This window comes from Falco naumanni, chromosome 10, assembly GCF_017639655.2.
Source record: "Falco naumanni isolate bFalNau1 chromosome 10, bFalNau1.pat, whole genome shotgun sequence".
NCBI lineage: Eukaryota > Metazoa > Chordata > Aves > Falconiformes > Falconidae > Falco > Falco naumanni.
In genome coordinates this window covers 32,531,605-32,545,509 of record NC_054063.1, presented here as the reverse complement: position 1 = coordinate 32,545,509, position 13,905 = coordinate 32,531,605, and the positions used below count along the sequence as shown (strand labels likewise).

Genomic DNA, 13,905 nt, shown 5'->3' with positions numbered 1-13,905 from the left:
TCCCACACCCCTACACTGGAGCAGTTGGGGAAAGCTCAACTGTCCTGAAGCAGGGTTGGGCTGGGACCCTGTCCCCATGGCTGGGGGACTTCTCTGGAACTTGGCTGCCAGCATGGTGCTGCCTTTGGCTGGCTGGGTGCACCAGCTCCAGGAGCTCTCGGCTGTAACTACATAAAATAAAACAGGCAGGAGCACTGCTGGGCTCCTTCCTCCACTCTGGCATCCACCTCCTCCTTCCCTGAGCGATGTGCTGAGTGTAAATCACCCCCCAGCCTGCCTGCCATCATGCTTTAACTCTAGCTCTGCTTTTCTGAAAGCCACACAAGTCATTTTGGTCTTGGAAACCTCGGCAAGAAATACTTTATTTTTTTTCCTTTCCAGTACAAACACTTTCTCAGCTTTTAAAATTTGAACAAATGTACAAGGTTTTAAAAACAATAAAACACAGCCTTTTGAGAGGATCAGTTATCAACTGCCTCGGAAAGCTGCCCATGCAAGGACAACGATGGGGCACCATCTCCTCCTCTCTCTGCAAGCAAAAAAAAAAAAAATATTTAAAAAAATGCCCTATTTTGTATGAAGTTCCTTTCACTTTTTAAACATGAATAGCTGAGAACCGAAATGCAAACTGTCCGTAGCTTCAAGTGACTAGTCAGGAACAGTCCAAACATAGCACCATTTTCTGGAAGGTCAGACTTCTTCCTTGTCCTGGTTCTGTTATGGCCAGTTCTGGCTCCCTCAGTGCTGGAGGAAGCTGCTGTCCAGCTGCTCTCTCACCCAGCCCTGGCCTGGGAAGGTGTGAGTCTGCCCCTTGGCTTAGTTTTCTCTTTGGTTGCTGCAGCCCTTTTTCTCCCTGTTGTGAGAGGATCGCAAAGTACCAAGGATTGGCTTGAGACACCTTCCTTGGGCTGAGGGAAAAGGAGGAAAAAAAAAAAAAGGGGGTTGTGGTCTGAGAGCAGGTTTTGCAGGATGCCCAAAGGTAGCTGGAGAAGTGTCTCAGCAGCTCCAGCATGGCTCTAAATCAGCAAAGCCCACAGCAGCAATAGCAGAGTCTGGTGCTGTGAGCAACTGGCAGCCTGTGAGATGGCAGGATGGAGTGGTGGGAGACCAGGTCCCTTCTCCCTGCTCACACAGCTGGTGGCCCGTGCTCCCCTGGCAGCAGAAAGAGCTTTTACCACTTCAAGGTAACGTGACGTGGCCAGCTAGACTTGGTGATCCCTGTGGTCCTCAGCCTGGAAGCATCTGTTTCAGGGAGCTCATCCAGCTTTTATGGAGGAGAAAAGGCACCCAGACGCATCTCTGCTGGGAGTTGCTGCTGCTTTGCACTGTTGGAGCACAGAGCTCCTCCTTTGTGGGATGGGGGGACCAAGGGGGAATCGTCGTGTAGAAGAGCAGGGACAGCCTGGTGAGGCTGATGGGCACTGTGGGAGCTGAAGGCTAGCTGGCATGGGAGGGTCCATGAGCTGCAACGCCGAGCTGATAGGAAAAGTATGTTCCTCTGCTATAAAGTGCCAGAGCTGGTGAGACAGAGGTTCTTTGATGTCTTCTTCATCCTTTCTGGTAATGAAGCCCCCGTTGGCTGAGCAGCAGAGGACACCCATGCCGGGCTCCCTGGGAGAGGCAGGTTTTGTGTGCAACAGCTGCACAGTCCAGGCACGTGCTCCACAGGGCAAGGCTGGAGTTGCTCAGGAACATGTACAACCTTTTCCAGCCTGCCTGTTCGTGGGAAACCAGAGTCAAGGTGAGTAAATCGTCTGGGGTTTCCATTCCCAGGCTGAGATGAGGAGAGGTCTCAAGAGATCTTCTCAAAGGTTCCCTGCCTTGCTCCACAGCGGGGCAGGTCCCCAGGGCTGTTGGCATCCCAGTGGGCTCAGAAGAACGTGAGGAGGACACAGGCTCCTGCTCCGACACTGCTGCACGGGGAAAGCCTCACACCCTGGAGCAGCTGCAGTTCTCCTGTCCCGGGACGAGATGAGGGAAACCACCTTCACAGTTTAAGCAAGAAAAAGGACAGGACTGCTCCATGCCCAGCTTGGTCTCTGCAGAAACCTATGGACACACATCTCCTTGGGGAAGACAAAAGTTTTTCCATAACCCTTTGTGTCAGTCCCAGGTGTAACCAGAGAGTAGAGCAAAGTGGGATTGCAAAGCGTGGCAGCCCCAAGGGACTGCACCCCTTGCCCCAGATACTGCTGCACCAGGTTTTAGCTGCTTAATGTGGTTCTTCGAAACACAGCAAGGGACGTGGGGGCAGCTAGAGGAAACGGCAATCAGATGAGCACCACAACAGTGGACTGTTCAAAAATATACATACACATACCATATATATATATATATACACGTATGTGTGTTTTCTTAATGTATATCCTCATACGCTCCATAAGGCATGTGCGTTTGCAGGGAGGAGAGAGCAGTATAAATGGATTTACCATACACGAGGAGGGCTGCTGTCTTGGAAAGGGGAAAGCAGTTCCCAGGGGGATGTGTGAATACGTGTGTTCTTTGAAATCTGCAATTCCTGTGGTGAATTTTGTTCCCTGTAAGAAGCCCTGGCTCTGCTCAGTCCCTGGATTAAGATGCAGGTGGTCGCTAGGTCAGAGAAACTCCTATTTCTCAACTGATAACTACAGGGTTTTATTCTTCAAGAAGCGATAAATCCACAAAAATAAAATAAAAAAAAAAAAAACCAAAACAACAACCCAATGTTCCCACCTCCAGCTTCCTCCTGAATTGTCCTTCTGGGGTCATCAGCCCAGGAGCCAAAGCAACGCCCCCGGTGACACTGCTGCACCAGGGTTGGGACAGCTGCTGAGTGTTGGGAAGCAAAAGTACCGTAACGGCAGAGTTACGGAAAAGTGGGGCTGACAAGATTTAAAAAAAAAAAAAAAAAAAAAAAAAAAAGGTTTTGTAGCAGCTTTTAATTTATCTTTTCATTTAAAAAAATTATCCCAAGAACTGTTGGCACATTGGAGCAAGTCTGTGTGATATAAGTTAAGCCTGTCCTTCCCGGGGAGGAGAAGGAAGAAGCACGTGGCAGCGCAGCTAATGCTGCTTCCCCTCCGCCTGCTCTTCCAAGTGGCCGACCTGCTCCGCCAGCTCGGAGACCTTGGCCTGGCAGTCAAGTAGGTTGTCCTTCAGTCCCGTTATTTCCTGAGAGTGGGCAGCCAGGGTCCCATTCATGTGGTCCATGTAGTCCCACAGACTGCCCGTGTGTTTCTCCAGTTCATCCCTGATGCCACCCAGGCTTCCCGTGATGGCACCCAGCCTGCCGCAGACGCTCTCCACCCGGGCCACCCGGTCATCAAAGTGAGCAATCTCCTGCTGCAGGTTGCGGGCCACGTTCTTGCAGGAGCTCAGGTCGCTGACAATCCTGGCTTTGAGTTGCTCCAAGTCTCCCTTGAGGTTCAGGACACGCCGGTTGCTGAAGAAGAGCTGGGAGCCTTGGTCGTTGACTTTCTCCTGGATAGAGTGGACTTCATCCTCAATCTTCCGCTCGTGCTCATCCAGTGAGGAGTTGACGTGTGTCACAGTGTCCGAGTACTGGGAGACCGAGTCCTTGAGCCCCGTCAGAGACTTGCTCACGGTGTTCAGGTTGATCTTTAGCAAGGTGATCTCCCCTTGCAAAGCCCCCGATGCTTCCTCCTCGATTCGCCGCTGGATCTCCAGGATGGTGGCATTCAGCTTACGCAGGAGGTCATAATTGCTGTCCATGCGGAGAAGCAGGTCCTGGTTCTTGTTCTGGCAGTCTTCAATCTCTGTCCGGAAGGTCTCCACATCTTTGGAGGCAGAGGTGCAGCCCAGGGAACAAGTGTTCTCCAGCGTGATGAGGCGATTCTGCAACACCTCCAGCATCTCGTCCATCTGTTTCCTCATGCTGGCGAGCTCCCCCTCCAGCACAGGTACCACCGCTCCATCCATTCCCACAGGAGAACTGATGTTGTTCAGCTCCCCCACAATGGTCATGAACCTGTCCTCCAGGGTCTGCATTTTGTCTTCAAAGGCAGTCCTCATGCCATCCACCTCTGCCACCACGGTGCCTCTCATGCTGTCCTCTACACCAGAGCAGCAGCTCCCCGTTTCTCTCTCTGTAGCATTCAGTCTGGCTTCCAGATCCTCAAAGCGCCCTTCAAAAAGGTTCCCTAGTGTGACAGTGGAGACTTCTCCATCCAGCCGTGAGTGCAAGTTCTTCTGGGACTCAGAGATGCTGTGAAGGCCTTTCTCAAGGATGTTCATGCGATCGGTGAGGTAGTCCAGGTTGCTGCAGCAGCTTTCCACCACCGTCAGCCCTTGAATCTGGGTCTCCAGCTGGGATATCTCTTTCTTGATCTCTAGCTCTTTCCCATCCAGCGTCTGCTGCAGCCGCAGGTTGGCAGCTTTCTCCTCCTCACACTGCTGCCGCACCTCTTGGATCCGGAAATCACACGTGGTCTGGATCTTCCCCAGCTTCTTCTCAAAGCCATCGAGCAGCTCCCCGCGCAGGTTGCTCAGCCTCGTGTCCACGTACTCCTCCAGCATGTCAATGGAAGTGAGGGGCGAGGGCCGGGCTGACTCCAGCAGATGCTTGATCTGCCCGTCGTGGTCCAGGACCATGCCGCGAACCTCATGCAGCAAATCTGCCTTGGTCTTCAGTACATCGCTCACCTCCGTCACTTTGGTCAGGATCTCCCCCACCGGTGGGTATGTGGCAATGTCGGCTTTGTCTGCCACATCCACCAGGCCATCAGGAATGATGCCAAAGCCCACTGTCGAGTCAGGTGTGCCCGGGCTGTTCATCAGGGAGCCGATCATCTTGGAGGTGTCCTCCTGGATGGCCAGCCGCAGACGGTCCCCCAGGCCACTCACCATGGTGTGCAGGCTGTCGTAGGACTGGGAAAGGCGCCTCACCTCCTCCTCCAGCCGGTCCAGGCGGTCCCCGAAGAGGCCGGGCAGCTTCCTGCCTGCACAGGGAAACAGGAAGAGAGGGCACGGTCAGGGCTGGTGCTCCTTCAACTTCCCTCCTTGGCTATCTTCTAGATTTGAGTCCTTTTCCATACTAACTAACATTAGCTCCTGCCTCCCTCTTATTGCCAGTTCAGCAAAATATCAGCCCGCCCATCCTCCTTTCCTCTACATATTTTCTTAAGCTGATCAGCAAACCCTCTTTTCTTCTTGGGATCAAGCCCTCTGCTCCCAAGTTCAACAGAGAACAACCTGGGGGAGCTTCATCTTGAGACACGCTCTACCGACCCCAAAAATAGAAAAATGCTTTAAAGCAATGAGCACGGGCAATTTGGAAGCAGCATGTTTTGAAAGAAACTAGATTTAGAAAGCAATTGATCTCCAAAGCAATCAAATGTCAGGTCTCTGATCAGAAAGCACATCACCCACTGAGGGTTTAGCAAATTCACGCCTTGTGCTGGAACAGAAAGAACCGGGAGGTCCGAGAGTGTGCGGTAACCTGGGGATATGAAGCAGGAGCAAGATCTCACCATACTGATTCTTCTTTGGTCCTGGAAACAAGCCAGGGTGGCTTTTTGGATAGGGAGGAAGTCTGGGGATTTGAAACATCTTTTGCCCAGGAGGCATTTTAGGGCTGGGATGTTGGGGCAGCAGGCCGGGTTGGTCAGTCGGGCTGTCATGGCACCCTTCTCCCATGAAGCCCGGGCAGCACCTCCAGGCCAGCTCGGTCACTGTCTTGTACCCAATCTTGTATTTGGGTCTGAAGAAGGTGCGGTACCTTTCCAGGAGAGGGGAGGAAGAAAGAAGACAGTTTAGCGAAGCAGCCTCAACATAAAGCAATCGAGAAGAGCAGGGTCCTGTTGAGTGTGGAGAATCCAGGCACGAGGGAAAGCCTGGCTGAGACCTCTGTGCTGCCCCTGCAGACCATGACCCACCTCCTCCAAGAGCTCCCGCTGCACCGTCACCCAGTGTAGCATCATAGTGCCCGTCCAGGGACACAGCCCATTAACCAGCGCTCCAAAAACACGTGCCCACCTTCTCCAGGACCAGACCACAGTGTGCAGGTGTGATAGCACATGGTGAGAGAAGAGTTCTCCTAACAAGTTGGTAACACAACTAGACAAGCATGAGAAACAGCCCAGGGGTGAGGAGGGACTGTCTGAGCAGAGCCGTTATTTATGTATCTGTGGTTTCTGGAGAGATTTATTTGTTGAATTTTTTTTTTTAACCTGGGACTCTTATTGCATGTTTAGAAAAGCAGCTCTAAGTGTATTGCTTTGGTCCCTGGCCCAATAGATGACCACTGTGACAGATGCCACACAATTTGGCAACTTTTGGCCCAGGAGATCACAAGATGAAACGATGGAAGTGATTCTAAAACCCCTGCAAGCTTCTCTCACTTCCAAGAGGGGTCCGGGCTGCTTGTGGGTGTGTTTTACCCTTTGACTTGACCTAGAAAATTTCCCAGTGGGGTAAAAAATCCTCTTCTCAGCTGGAATCCTGTCCTGAATCCTCTAGGAAGTTGACATACCTTTGGAAAGGTATTTTCTCCGTGTGGAGGGCATCAGTCTGATGGGAAGCCTAAGTGCTTTGGGCTGGCATTGCATGCGAGAGCTTTGACAGTCAGGCTGCAGAGCGCTGGCAAGGTTTACCGGAGCGATGCCATGTGGTGTGCGCAAAGGGATGGCTCCTTACACCTCCTCCTGCCCCAGCTGGGATGCCCTGGGAGTTTTTTTTATCATAGTTTGGGCACTACAACATCAAACCCCGCCATACACAGCAAACAAGGCTGCGAGCCCACCTCCTTGCCTGGTGGGACACTAACACCCTCCCTCTCTGCTCTCACCCCACGTGGGACCCCACCAGCCCCGCCAGAAGGACTCAGCTGCTCCCTGCTCTTCGGTGGTACTCTCCCATGAGGTGGCAGGGATGGCACAGGACCCCCCCAGCACCTGTCCTCCCCCCACCAGCCGAGCTGAGCCGCGCAGGGCTGAAGACCGCACATGTCTCACCACCTCTGAAACACCAGCGCTTTGAACCTGCCTTTTGGAAATTTCCAATCTGAATTTACCAGGGCTTGAAAATCCTGGAATTTGCTGTTTTGCAACAACACACACAATCAGGCCCTTGTTCTCCAGCACGTTCAGCAGGTCTTGGAGGAGATGGCACAACCACCCGTGCTGCACAGAGGGGCTGTGTAAGGCACTCACACTTATCCAGTCGCTCAGGGCAGCACATGGGGCTGAGCCCCTGTCATCGTCCATGTCCCTGGTCAGGTCCTCAGTGTCCCCAGCCCAGCTGCAGCTCCTGGGCAATGCCACTTACACACGATTCCCAGTGTACAGCCACTTCTGCACGAACCACAGTGCAGGAGGAGAAGGCAAACCCAAATCCTCCGTTCTTCGAATCACTGCAAAATTTCTCAAAATCAACAATTTCCCAAAGGCACAGGACAGTTTCAAAACAAGCTCTTCTTTTTGTTTTTCTTCTTCACAGGTGCTGCTGAGTTTCCACGGTCTTTCCTTTTGTCTCAGTGTGTAGAAACCTGCCTGGACATAGCACAGCAGGAGACTGCTGCACCCAGCCGCTGTCATGAGGTGAAGTGAGGATGAGGATGGCATCCAGAAGGCAGGGCACCTTTTCTGTGTCATGATGGCCTCGGCAGAGGAGCCCAGAGCCCTTCGGCACCCCCGAACCCTTCTCCCCTTCTCCAAACGGTGGCAAGGGGAAGTATTTTTTGCAGCTGCACAAACATTAGCTGAGGGCTTCAGTGCACGGAAAACTATGTTTCCCTCTAATGCATGGATGCAGCATCCAAGGCTGTGCAGAAAGTTCAGCTGTGGGTCCAGCTCCTTTCAGGAAACACCTTGGTTTCACCCCAGTTTTATGTGAAAGGCTGGAGGGGCTGAGCAACAGACACTGCAGAGACGGGAGAGGCTTTGGGGATCTCCATGGGTACCAGCAGCTGCAGGATGTCCTGAAGTCCCCAAATGCTGTTAAAGCACTTGTGATGGGAGGAAGGAAAGAACAAGTCAGCGAGTGGGTCTGATGGTCTGTTTCTGCCGAGAGAGGCTGTGTGTGCGTCCCACGGCACTGCCGGCACAGGGTGAGTCCCAGCTGCTGCAGCACCATGTGCTGATACTGTAGAAGGGGTGTCAGGCTCCAGCAAAAGCCCTTCTCAGCCTGGTTTTCCTCGGTGTTCAGCTCTGCTGCTCTCAGCAGGCCCAGGGAGGATGCTGGAGAGCATCATTTCTGCATGGAGCAGCATCCCCGGCCTGGGGCCAGAGTGTGGTGAAGCACAAAGCCCCAGTGTCCACCCTGCTGTGTCTCTAGCTGCGGCGTGGTGGGGTGGTTCCCTCCAGCACTGACAAGGTGGCAGAGAGTTTTGCAAATATTTTCCTAGGGCAGGAAGCCCTGAGCCATCCCCAGCCATGGGCTCTGTTTCCTCCTCCTCTCAGTCAGGCTTTCACTGAGCTGCCATCTTTGTGCCAAACGGCACACGTGTGACAAAATGCTTCCCTGCACAGGGACCCCCAGCTTCCCATGATTTCCTGATTTATTTCTGATGAAGGACAGAGCTCCCTCTCCCTCCTGACAGATCCCACATCGCCTCCTCCCACCACTGCTGCGCTGCCATTGACTGCCTTGCCCAGGAAAATCCCTTCAGCCCCTTCCACTGCCCTCTGGAAAGCGGGGTTCACAGTTGGAAGGGTGGCACAGGGGGTTGGGACCCAAGGAGAGCTGCAACCTGAAGCTGGGAGGGGAAGGAAGCCGTGCCCCAGTGTTCCCCATACTCACAGCACTTTCCCCGGGCACTTGGGTCCCCAGCTGCACTTGTGGTACTCAGCCTTGATGTAGCTCTCGGCCCCGTCCTGCAGCGTGCACGTCACGTTGCGCTGCACCACGTAGGCACAGTAGCTCCTAGGGGGAAGCACAGTGAGACACTGTCACCCCTGCCTCGGCAGGTAGCAGCCCCCTGGCTACGCGCCCCGTCCCCCGGCAGGTCTGCCTGCCCTGCCTGCCCCTGCTGGAGGGGTCTCTGCCGGGGCAGGAGTTGGAGGGACCCCCAGTCTGTGCAGCTGCTGAGGAGGGGGCATTGCCCACCCACCCACTGAGGACAGGGACAGCAGTGGGGCCTGGGGGAGTGCAGGGAGCAGGGATGGAGCAAAGTCCCCCGGTGCCCAGCCTGCTGCTGGGCGCACAGGCAAGGGGCAGGCAGGCGCTCCTGGTATGGCCGGGCTGGGTGAATCGGCTCCTGCTCATGGTGTCCCCAGGCACCCCATCTTCCTTCACCCAAGGGACTCAGCCCTGCCAGCTGCCCTCGGGTGCCAGGGTGCTACCCCCAGCAACGAGGAGCCTTTTCCTCAGTCCAGGCATCCCTCTGCCGGGTTAAGGGGGTGTAGCTAAACCCCTGCACCCCCAACACAGCTCTGCTTGCCTCGGCTGTGCTGGCCTCTCTGCTCAGCCTCAGGCAGTGCCTGGCCCACAGTGTTCCTCCAAGCTGGTGGCTGCCCCATCCTCACCCAGCTGTGGTCACTCCGCAGTTGAGCCCTGCCTGAGAATCAGTCTCGGTGGTAGAAACACTCAAGGCAGGTCTGCAGTGCCGCTGTACTGGAAGAGGCCAGGTGCTCAGCACTGTTGCTGCTGTTGTAATCATGGCCACATTGTCACCAGTGCTGGGGTCACACAGAGCCTCAGCCCCAGAGCTGGGCCATGCTCAGCACAGCATGGGCTGGCTGAGGAGGTGAACTGGGAAGAGAAGCAGAACCCCACCAGCAACAGCAGTTATGGGGATAGCATCCCAGAAATAGCTCCAACAGTGGCTGGCAGGGGTGGTCTGTCCTTCTGCAGCTCTTGGAGTGCTGCCAATGCCAGGGCCAGCCTAAAAGCCTTCAGACCTTGCAGTGGGTACTGTCACACTGAGACCAGTGTGATGCTACAGTCAGCAGAGGGAGAGGAGATGCAAGCTGGCCTCTCTGCGGGGCTGCAGCGTCGTGGCTTTCTCCACCACAGAGGCAGGGATGTGACCCAGGTCCCAAGGCAGATGAAGGCTGGAAACCTCTGCAAGGAGTGGTACCTCTTCCCTCCTGCCACCATGCCTGCAGCTGGGTGCCACAGGGTACCAGCCAGCTCCAGGCACGTGACCTCTCCTGAGCCGAGCAGCAAACCCAGGCGCAGAGGATGAGATGGCCAGGAGGAAGGCTGCGTGGGAAGGATTCAGCAGCACTGGTGGGACAGATGGAGGCCAAAGCTGTTCCAGCTAAAGGCAGGGCTGCCAGCAGGAGCAGATGGACTTGGTCCACAGGGGCAGAGACAGCAGGGATGTGCGGTGAGGCAGGGATTATGGGCATGGGGACATGGCAGACGGCAGAGCGGGAGGAGAAGAGGGCACAGGCACATAGTGCAGAGCTGAGGCAGAGACAGAGGGTCAGCAGGATGGAGCAGATGGGCCAGCGTGAGCTGCAGGTGCAGGGAGGTGTTCAGTGAGGCGGGAGGACTCGGCTCTCCCCATGCGAGCTGGGGTTGCTGCAGCTCAGCTGCCTGGCCACCGGCTGGGCTGGGAAGCAGCCGGAGTCCCCTGGCATCACCATTGCGTGGCCTGTGCAGAGCAGCCTCAGGGCTGACCACAGAACTGAGCTGCAGGGCCTTCAGCCCAGCTCACGGGCTTGGCATGGTGATGGCCCAGATGGCACTGAGACACCTCTGCCAGGTGGAGGCGAGGGAAGGGACTGGGACAGTCACGATGGAGCAGAAGGGTTTGGGAAGAACAGTGGTGTCTCCTGTTTGGGGGACTGAGCATGCACAAGTGTGTGTGCAGCCCTCCCCAGCCTCCCCCCCCGTCACCATCTGGGGACACAGCAGTGGGGCTCTGGCTCACCACGAATGGGGAAAGATAGATGAAGGACACACTGATGGCAAACACGTGAAGACAAAGTACACCCCCTAGCCATGCCAAGGCCTGCCATAAGCCCCCCAGAGCCCCTGTTCAGGCTCCTCCACCTCCAACAGCCCACATGGGGCAGGAGGTCCCTCCACAAAGCAGCAAGGTGTGAGCATGCTCATCTTCCCTCCGATACCCTGGCTCTCCCTGCACCCTCCCAGCAGGGACCCCTGACCCCACACGCCCAGTGCATCCCCCTTGTTCCCTCCCAATACCAGCACTTCTACCCCAGCCCCTCACTAAGGGCTCTCTGTGCTCCCCTGGGATGGGCACCACAGGTCCCAGCTACAGGCGGCATCTCCATCCTGCCCAGATGCAAGTGGCTCTGCCCTGGCGAGGGGCTGCCAGGCTCAGAGCGTGTGCAGGGATCGGCGCCGCTCCCCACTCTTCCAAAAGTGACTCATTTATCTGTGCACAGGGCCACGCGAGAGCAAAGGCCAGCCACTTTTCTTAGCTGGAGGGAAGGGAGATCATGTGTGTGTGTGTGTGTGCATGTGGAAATTTAGAATCACTGCCTATCCATAAATCCAGGATCTACTTACAAACACACTGCAAAACCCCTCTGCAAGCAAGCTAGTAGCCAACACGGGCAGATCTACTAACAAACACTGACTACCTGTGACTACTTGGGTTAGGGTGGTTCTGGCTCGCTCTCCTTCTCAGAAATCCCTTTCCTTCTCACCCACCTGTGGCTAGCAGTTTTATAGCTCCAGCCTGATGTTTTAAGAGTGAGCAGCTGGAAAATGTTACGGGTTTCAGAAAGCTCTCACTGGCACTGCCAGTATTGTTCGTCTCGAATGTTACTTTATTCATTTCAGCTTGTTCATAACACCACATCCTTTTACAAAGAAGCCCGACAGAAACCCTTCTAGCAAACAAGAGGGGAGGGAAGCAAGCCCCCACCTCACCCCCCCAAAGTAGCAGCCTCTTTGCAGTTGGATGGAAAAAGTCTATAGTACGTGTAAAGCCCACATTCCTGTCTGCCTGAGCTTTCCAGGTTACTTGAAAACATTTAAACACTAGTAAGTCTGTGCTTTACAAGCAAATGGGCAAATTCCCTCCAGACCAGCGTTTTCATGCATAGGTCTGTGTACTGCCTCCCTCCCCTCCCGCACATCGCCCCCCTCCTCGCACCCATGTCATGCGGAACAGGTACATGCACCTACCCCATAAGCACACACAGGCATCCCCATCCCCACATCCCCCAGTCCTGCCGCGCACGGAACTGCAGCACACAGTCTGTCCCCCCCAGCCCGCTCGGAAACACAGCCCCACACCCTCCTGCGCGGAGCAGCCCCCCAGCCTTGCTCTACACGGAGGGATGCACCGAGACACAGGGACGCCCCTGCCCTGCCCGCCAGCCGGCGTGGGGAAAGGGATGCCCGCGGCCGGTACCCAGGGACCGCTGCCCAGCCCGGGGCAGGGGAATGGTACCCAGGCTCGGTACCGGGGGTTGGGTGTCCCCCGGCGGTACTGCCTGCTAAGCCCAGACGTGCGGCCGGTACCCGATGCCCACGGTCTGTGCCCCGTATGGGATGCCCGACGGGAGGCGGTGCCCGAAGAGCCCCGCCGCGCAGCCGGTACCCAGGAGCCGATGCCCGGAGGCAGCGCCGATGCCCGGTGCCCGCCGGATCGGTTGCGCGGCCGCGGACGGGGGCGCGCAGGGGGTCGCTTACTTGTGCTTGCCCACGGGCTTGCCGGGGCCGAGCTGCGGGCTGGAGCCGGCCGTGTAGAGGCTGTACCTGCCGCCGTAGGGCAGTGGGGCGGCGGGGGGGTAGAAGCCCCCCTTGGCGTCAGCGAGGGCCAGCAGCGTCCCCAGGGAGAGGCAGGCGAGCAGCGCTCCGCGGCGGCGCAGCGCCCGCGCCCGCCGCATGGTCCCGGGCCCGACGGCGGCGGCGGCGGAGCGGGACGGGACGGGGCGGGACGGGGCGGCCGCAGGCCCCGCCGGGACGGCGCTGCGGAGGGGACCGGAGCACCGCCCGCTGCCCTGTCCTGCCCGGCCCTGCCCGGCCCTGCCCGGCCCTGCCCGGCGGCACACGCTGCTCCGCCGCCCGCCCGACCCCTTTTGTACCGCGGCGGCGGGGGCGGGCCGCGCTCCTCCTCCCGCCCTCCCACTGCCGCCGACCCCCGGCCCCGCGGGCGGGGAGACAAAGCGGCCCCCCCGGCTCCCCCACCCCGCCGTGCTGCAGCCGGACCCGCGCAGCCCCCGGCGGACGCGGGGCGGGGAGCGCTGCCCGCCGCGGAGCCGCGCTGCAAGGGGCGCGCCCCCCCCCGGCCGCGGCCCCGGCGCTGCCCTCTGTCCCGCAGCCGCCCCCCGGGCACAGCCCGTTTGCCCCCCACGGGGCAGCAGGTGCAGCGGGAGCTGGAGCCGCGGGGAGCCCGCACGGCTCCCGGTACCCCCCCCGTGCCCCCCCCCAGCCCGCAGGCCGCCCTGCTTCACCCCGGAGCGCCGGCAAAGCAAGGCTGAAGGGACATTAACTCGGCCCCTCAGGCGTGTTCGGCCCGAGGAGAGCTGCGCTGCTGGAGATTGGCAGCTGTCAATCATATGGCTGGCACCAGCGTGATGCGTCCAGCATCACCAATGGCCCAGCAAAGCCGCAGCAGGGTTTTACAGGTAGGGTAAGGGGGAAGCTGCGCCGTTTTGGACATTGGTCCTCCCTGGTGGGTACGGGCTTTGCTACAGGAGAAAGGGGAGTCCCTCGCCTTTCCATGCGGACCCATGGATCTCCCACTGCCAAGTGCATTTCCTCCTAGGTGGCTTTGGACGGCAGGTTCAGGGCTCCTACCCCTCCTGCGCACTGCAGAGATCCCTGCACCCCAGTGCCCCCACCTGCAGGTAACCCCCAGCAAGTGGGTGCTGAGCACCCTGCCCTGCCCCGACAGCACTCGCCAGGCACCGCACCGTTAACCACAGCTGTGCTGTGTGAGCCACAGGGAGCCTTTGCTGTTGGGCATGGGGGAGCGGACCCCCACCTGGGGCACTGGGCACTTGGGAGTGGGGGAACATCCCTGGTACTACCCAGAAG

The 13,905-nt window shown here is 57.4% G+C and overlaps 1 protein-coding gene across 1 annotated transcript; it reads right to left on the bottom strand.

Moving 5' to 3' along the window:
• Nucleotides 1-351: 351 nt before the first annotated feature.
• EMILIN3 (elastin microfibril interfacer 3) lies at nt 352-12,822 on the bottom strand. The gene is made up of 4 exons (XM_040609423.1): nt 12,556-12,822; nt 8,737-8,859; nt 5,469-5,716; nt 352-4,937 (listed from the first exon to the last, which is right to left on the bottom strand). The coding sequence occupies exons 1-4, from the start codon at nt 12,750-12,752 to the stop codon at nt 3,043-3,045; spliced, it is 2,463 nt and encodes an 820-aa protein (XP_040465357.1). The 5' UTR covers nt 12,753-12,822; the 3' UTR covers nt 352-3,042.
• Nucleotides 12,823-13,905: the final 1,083 nt, after the last annotated feature.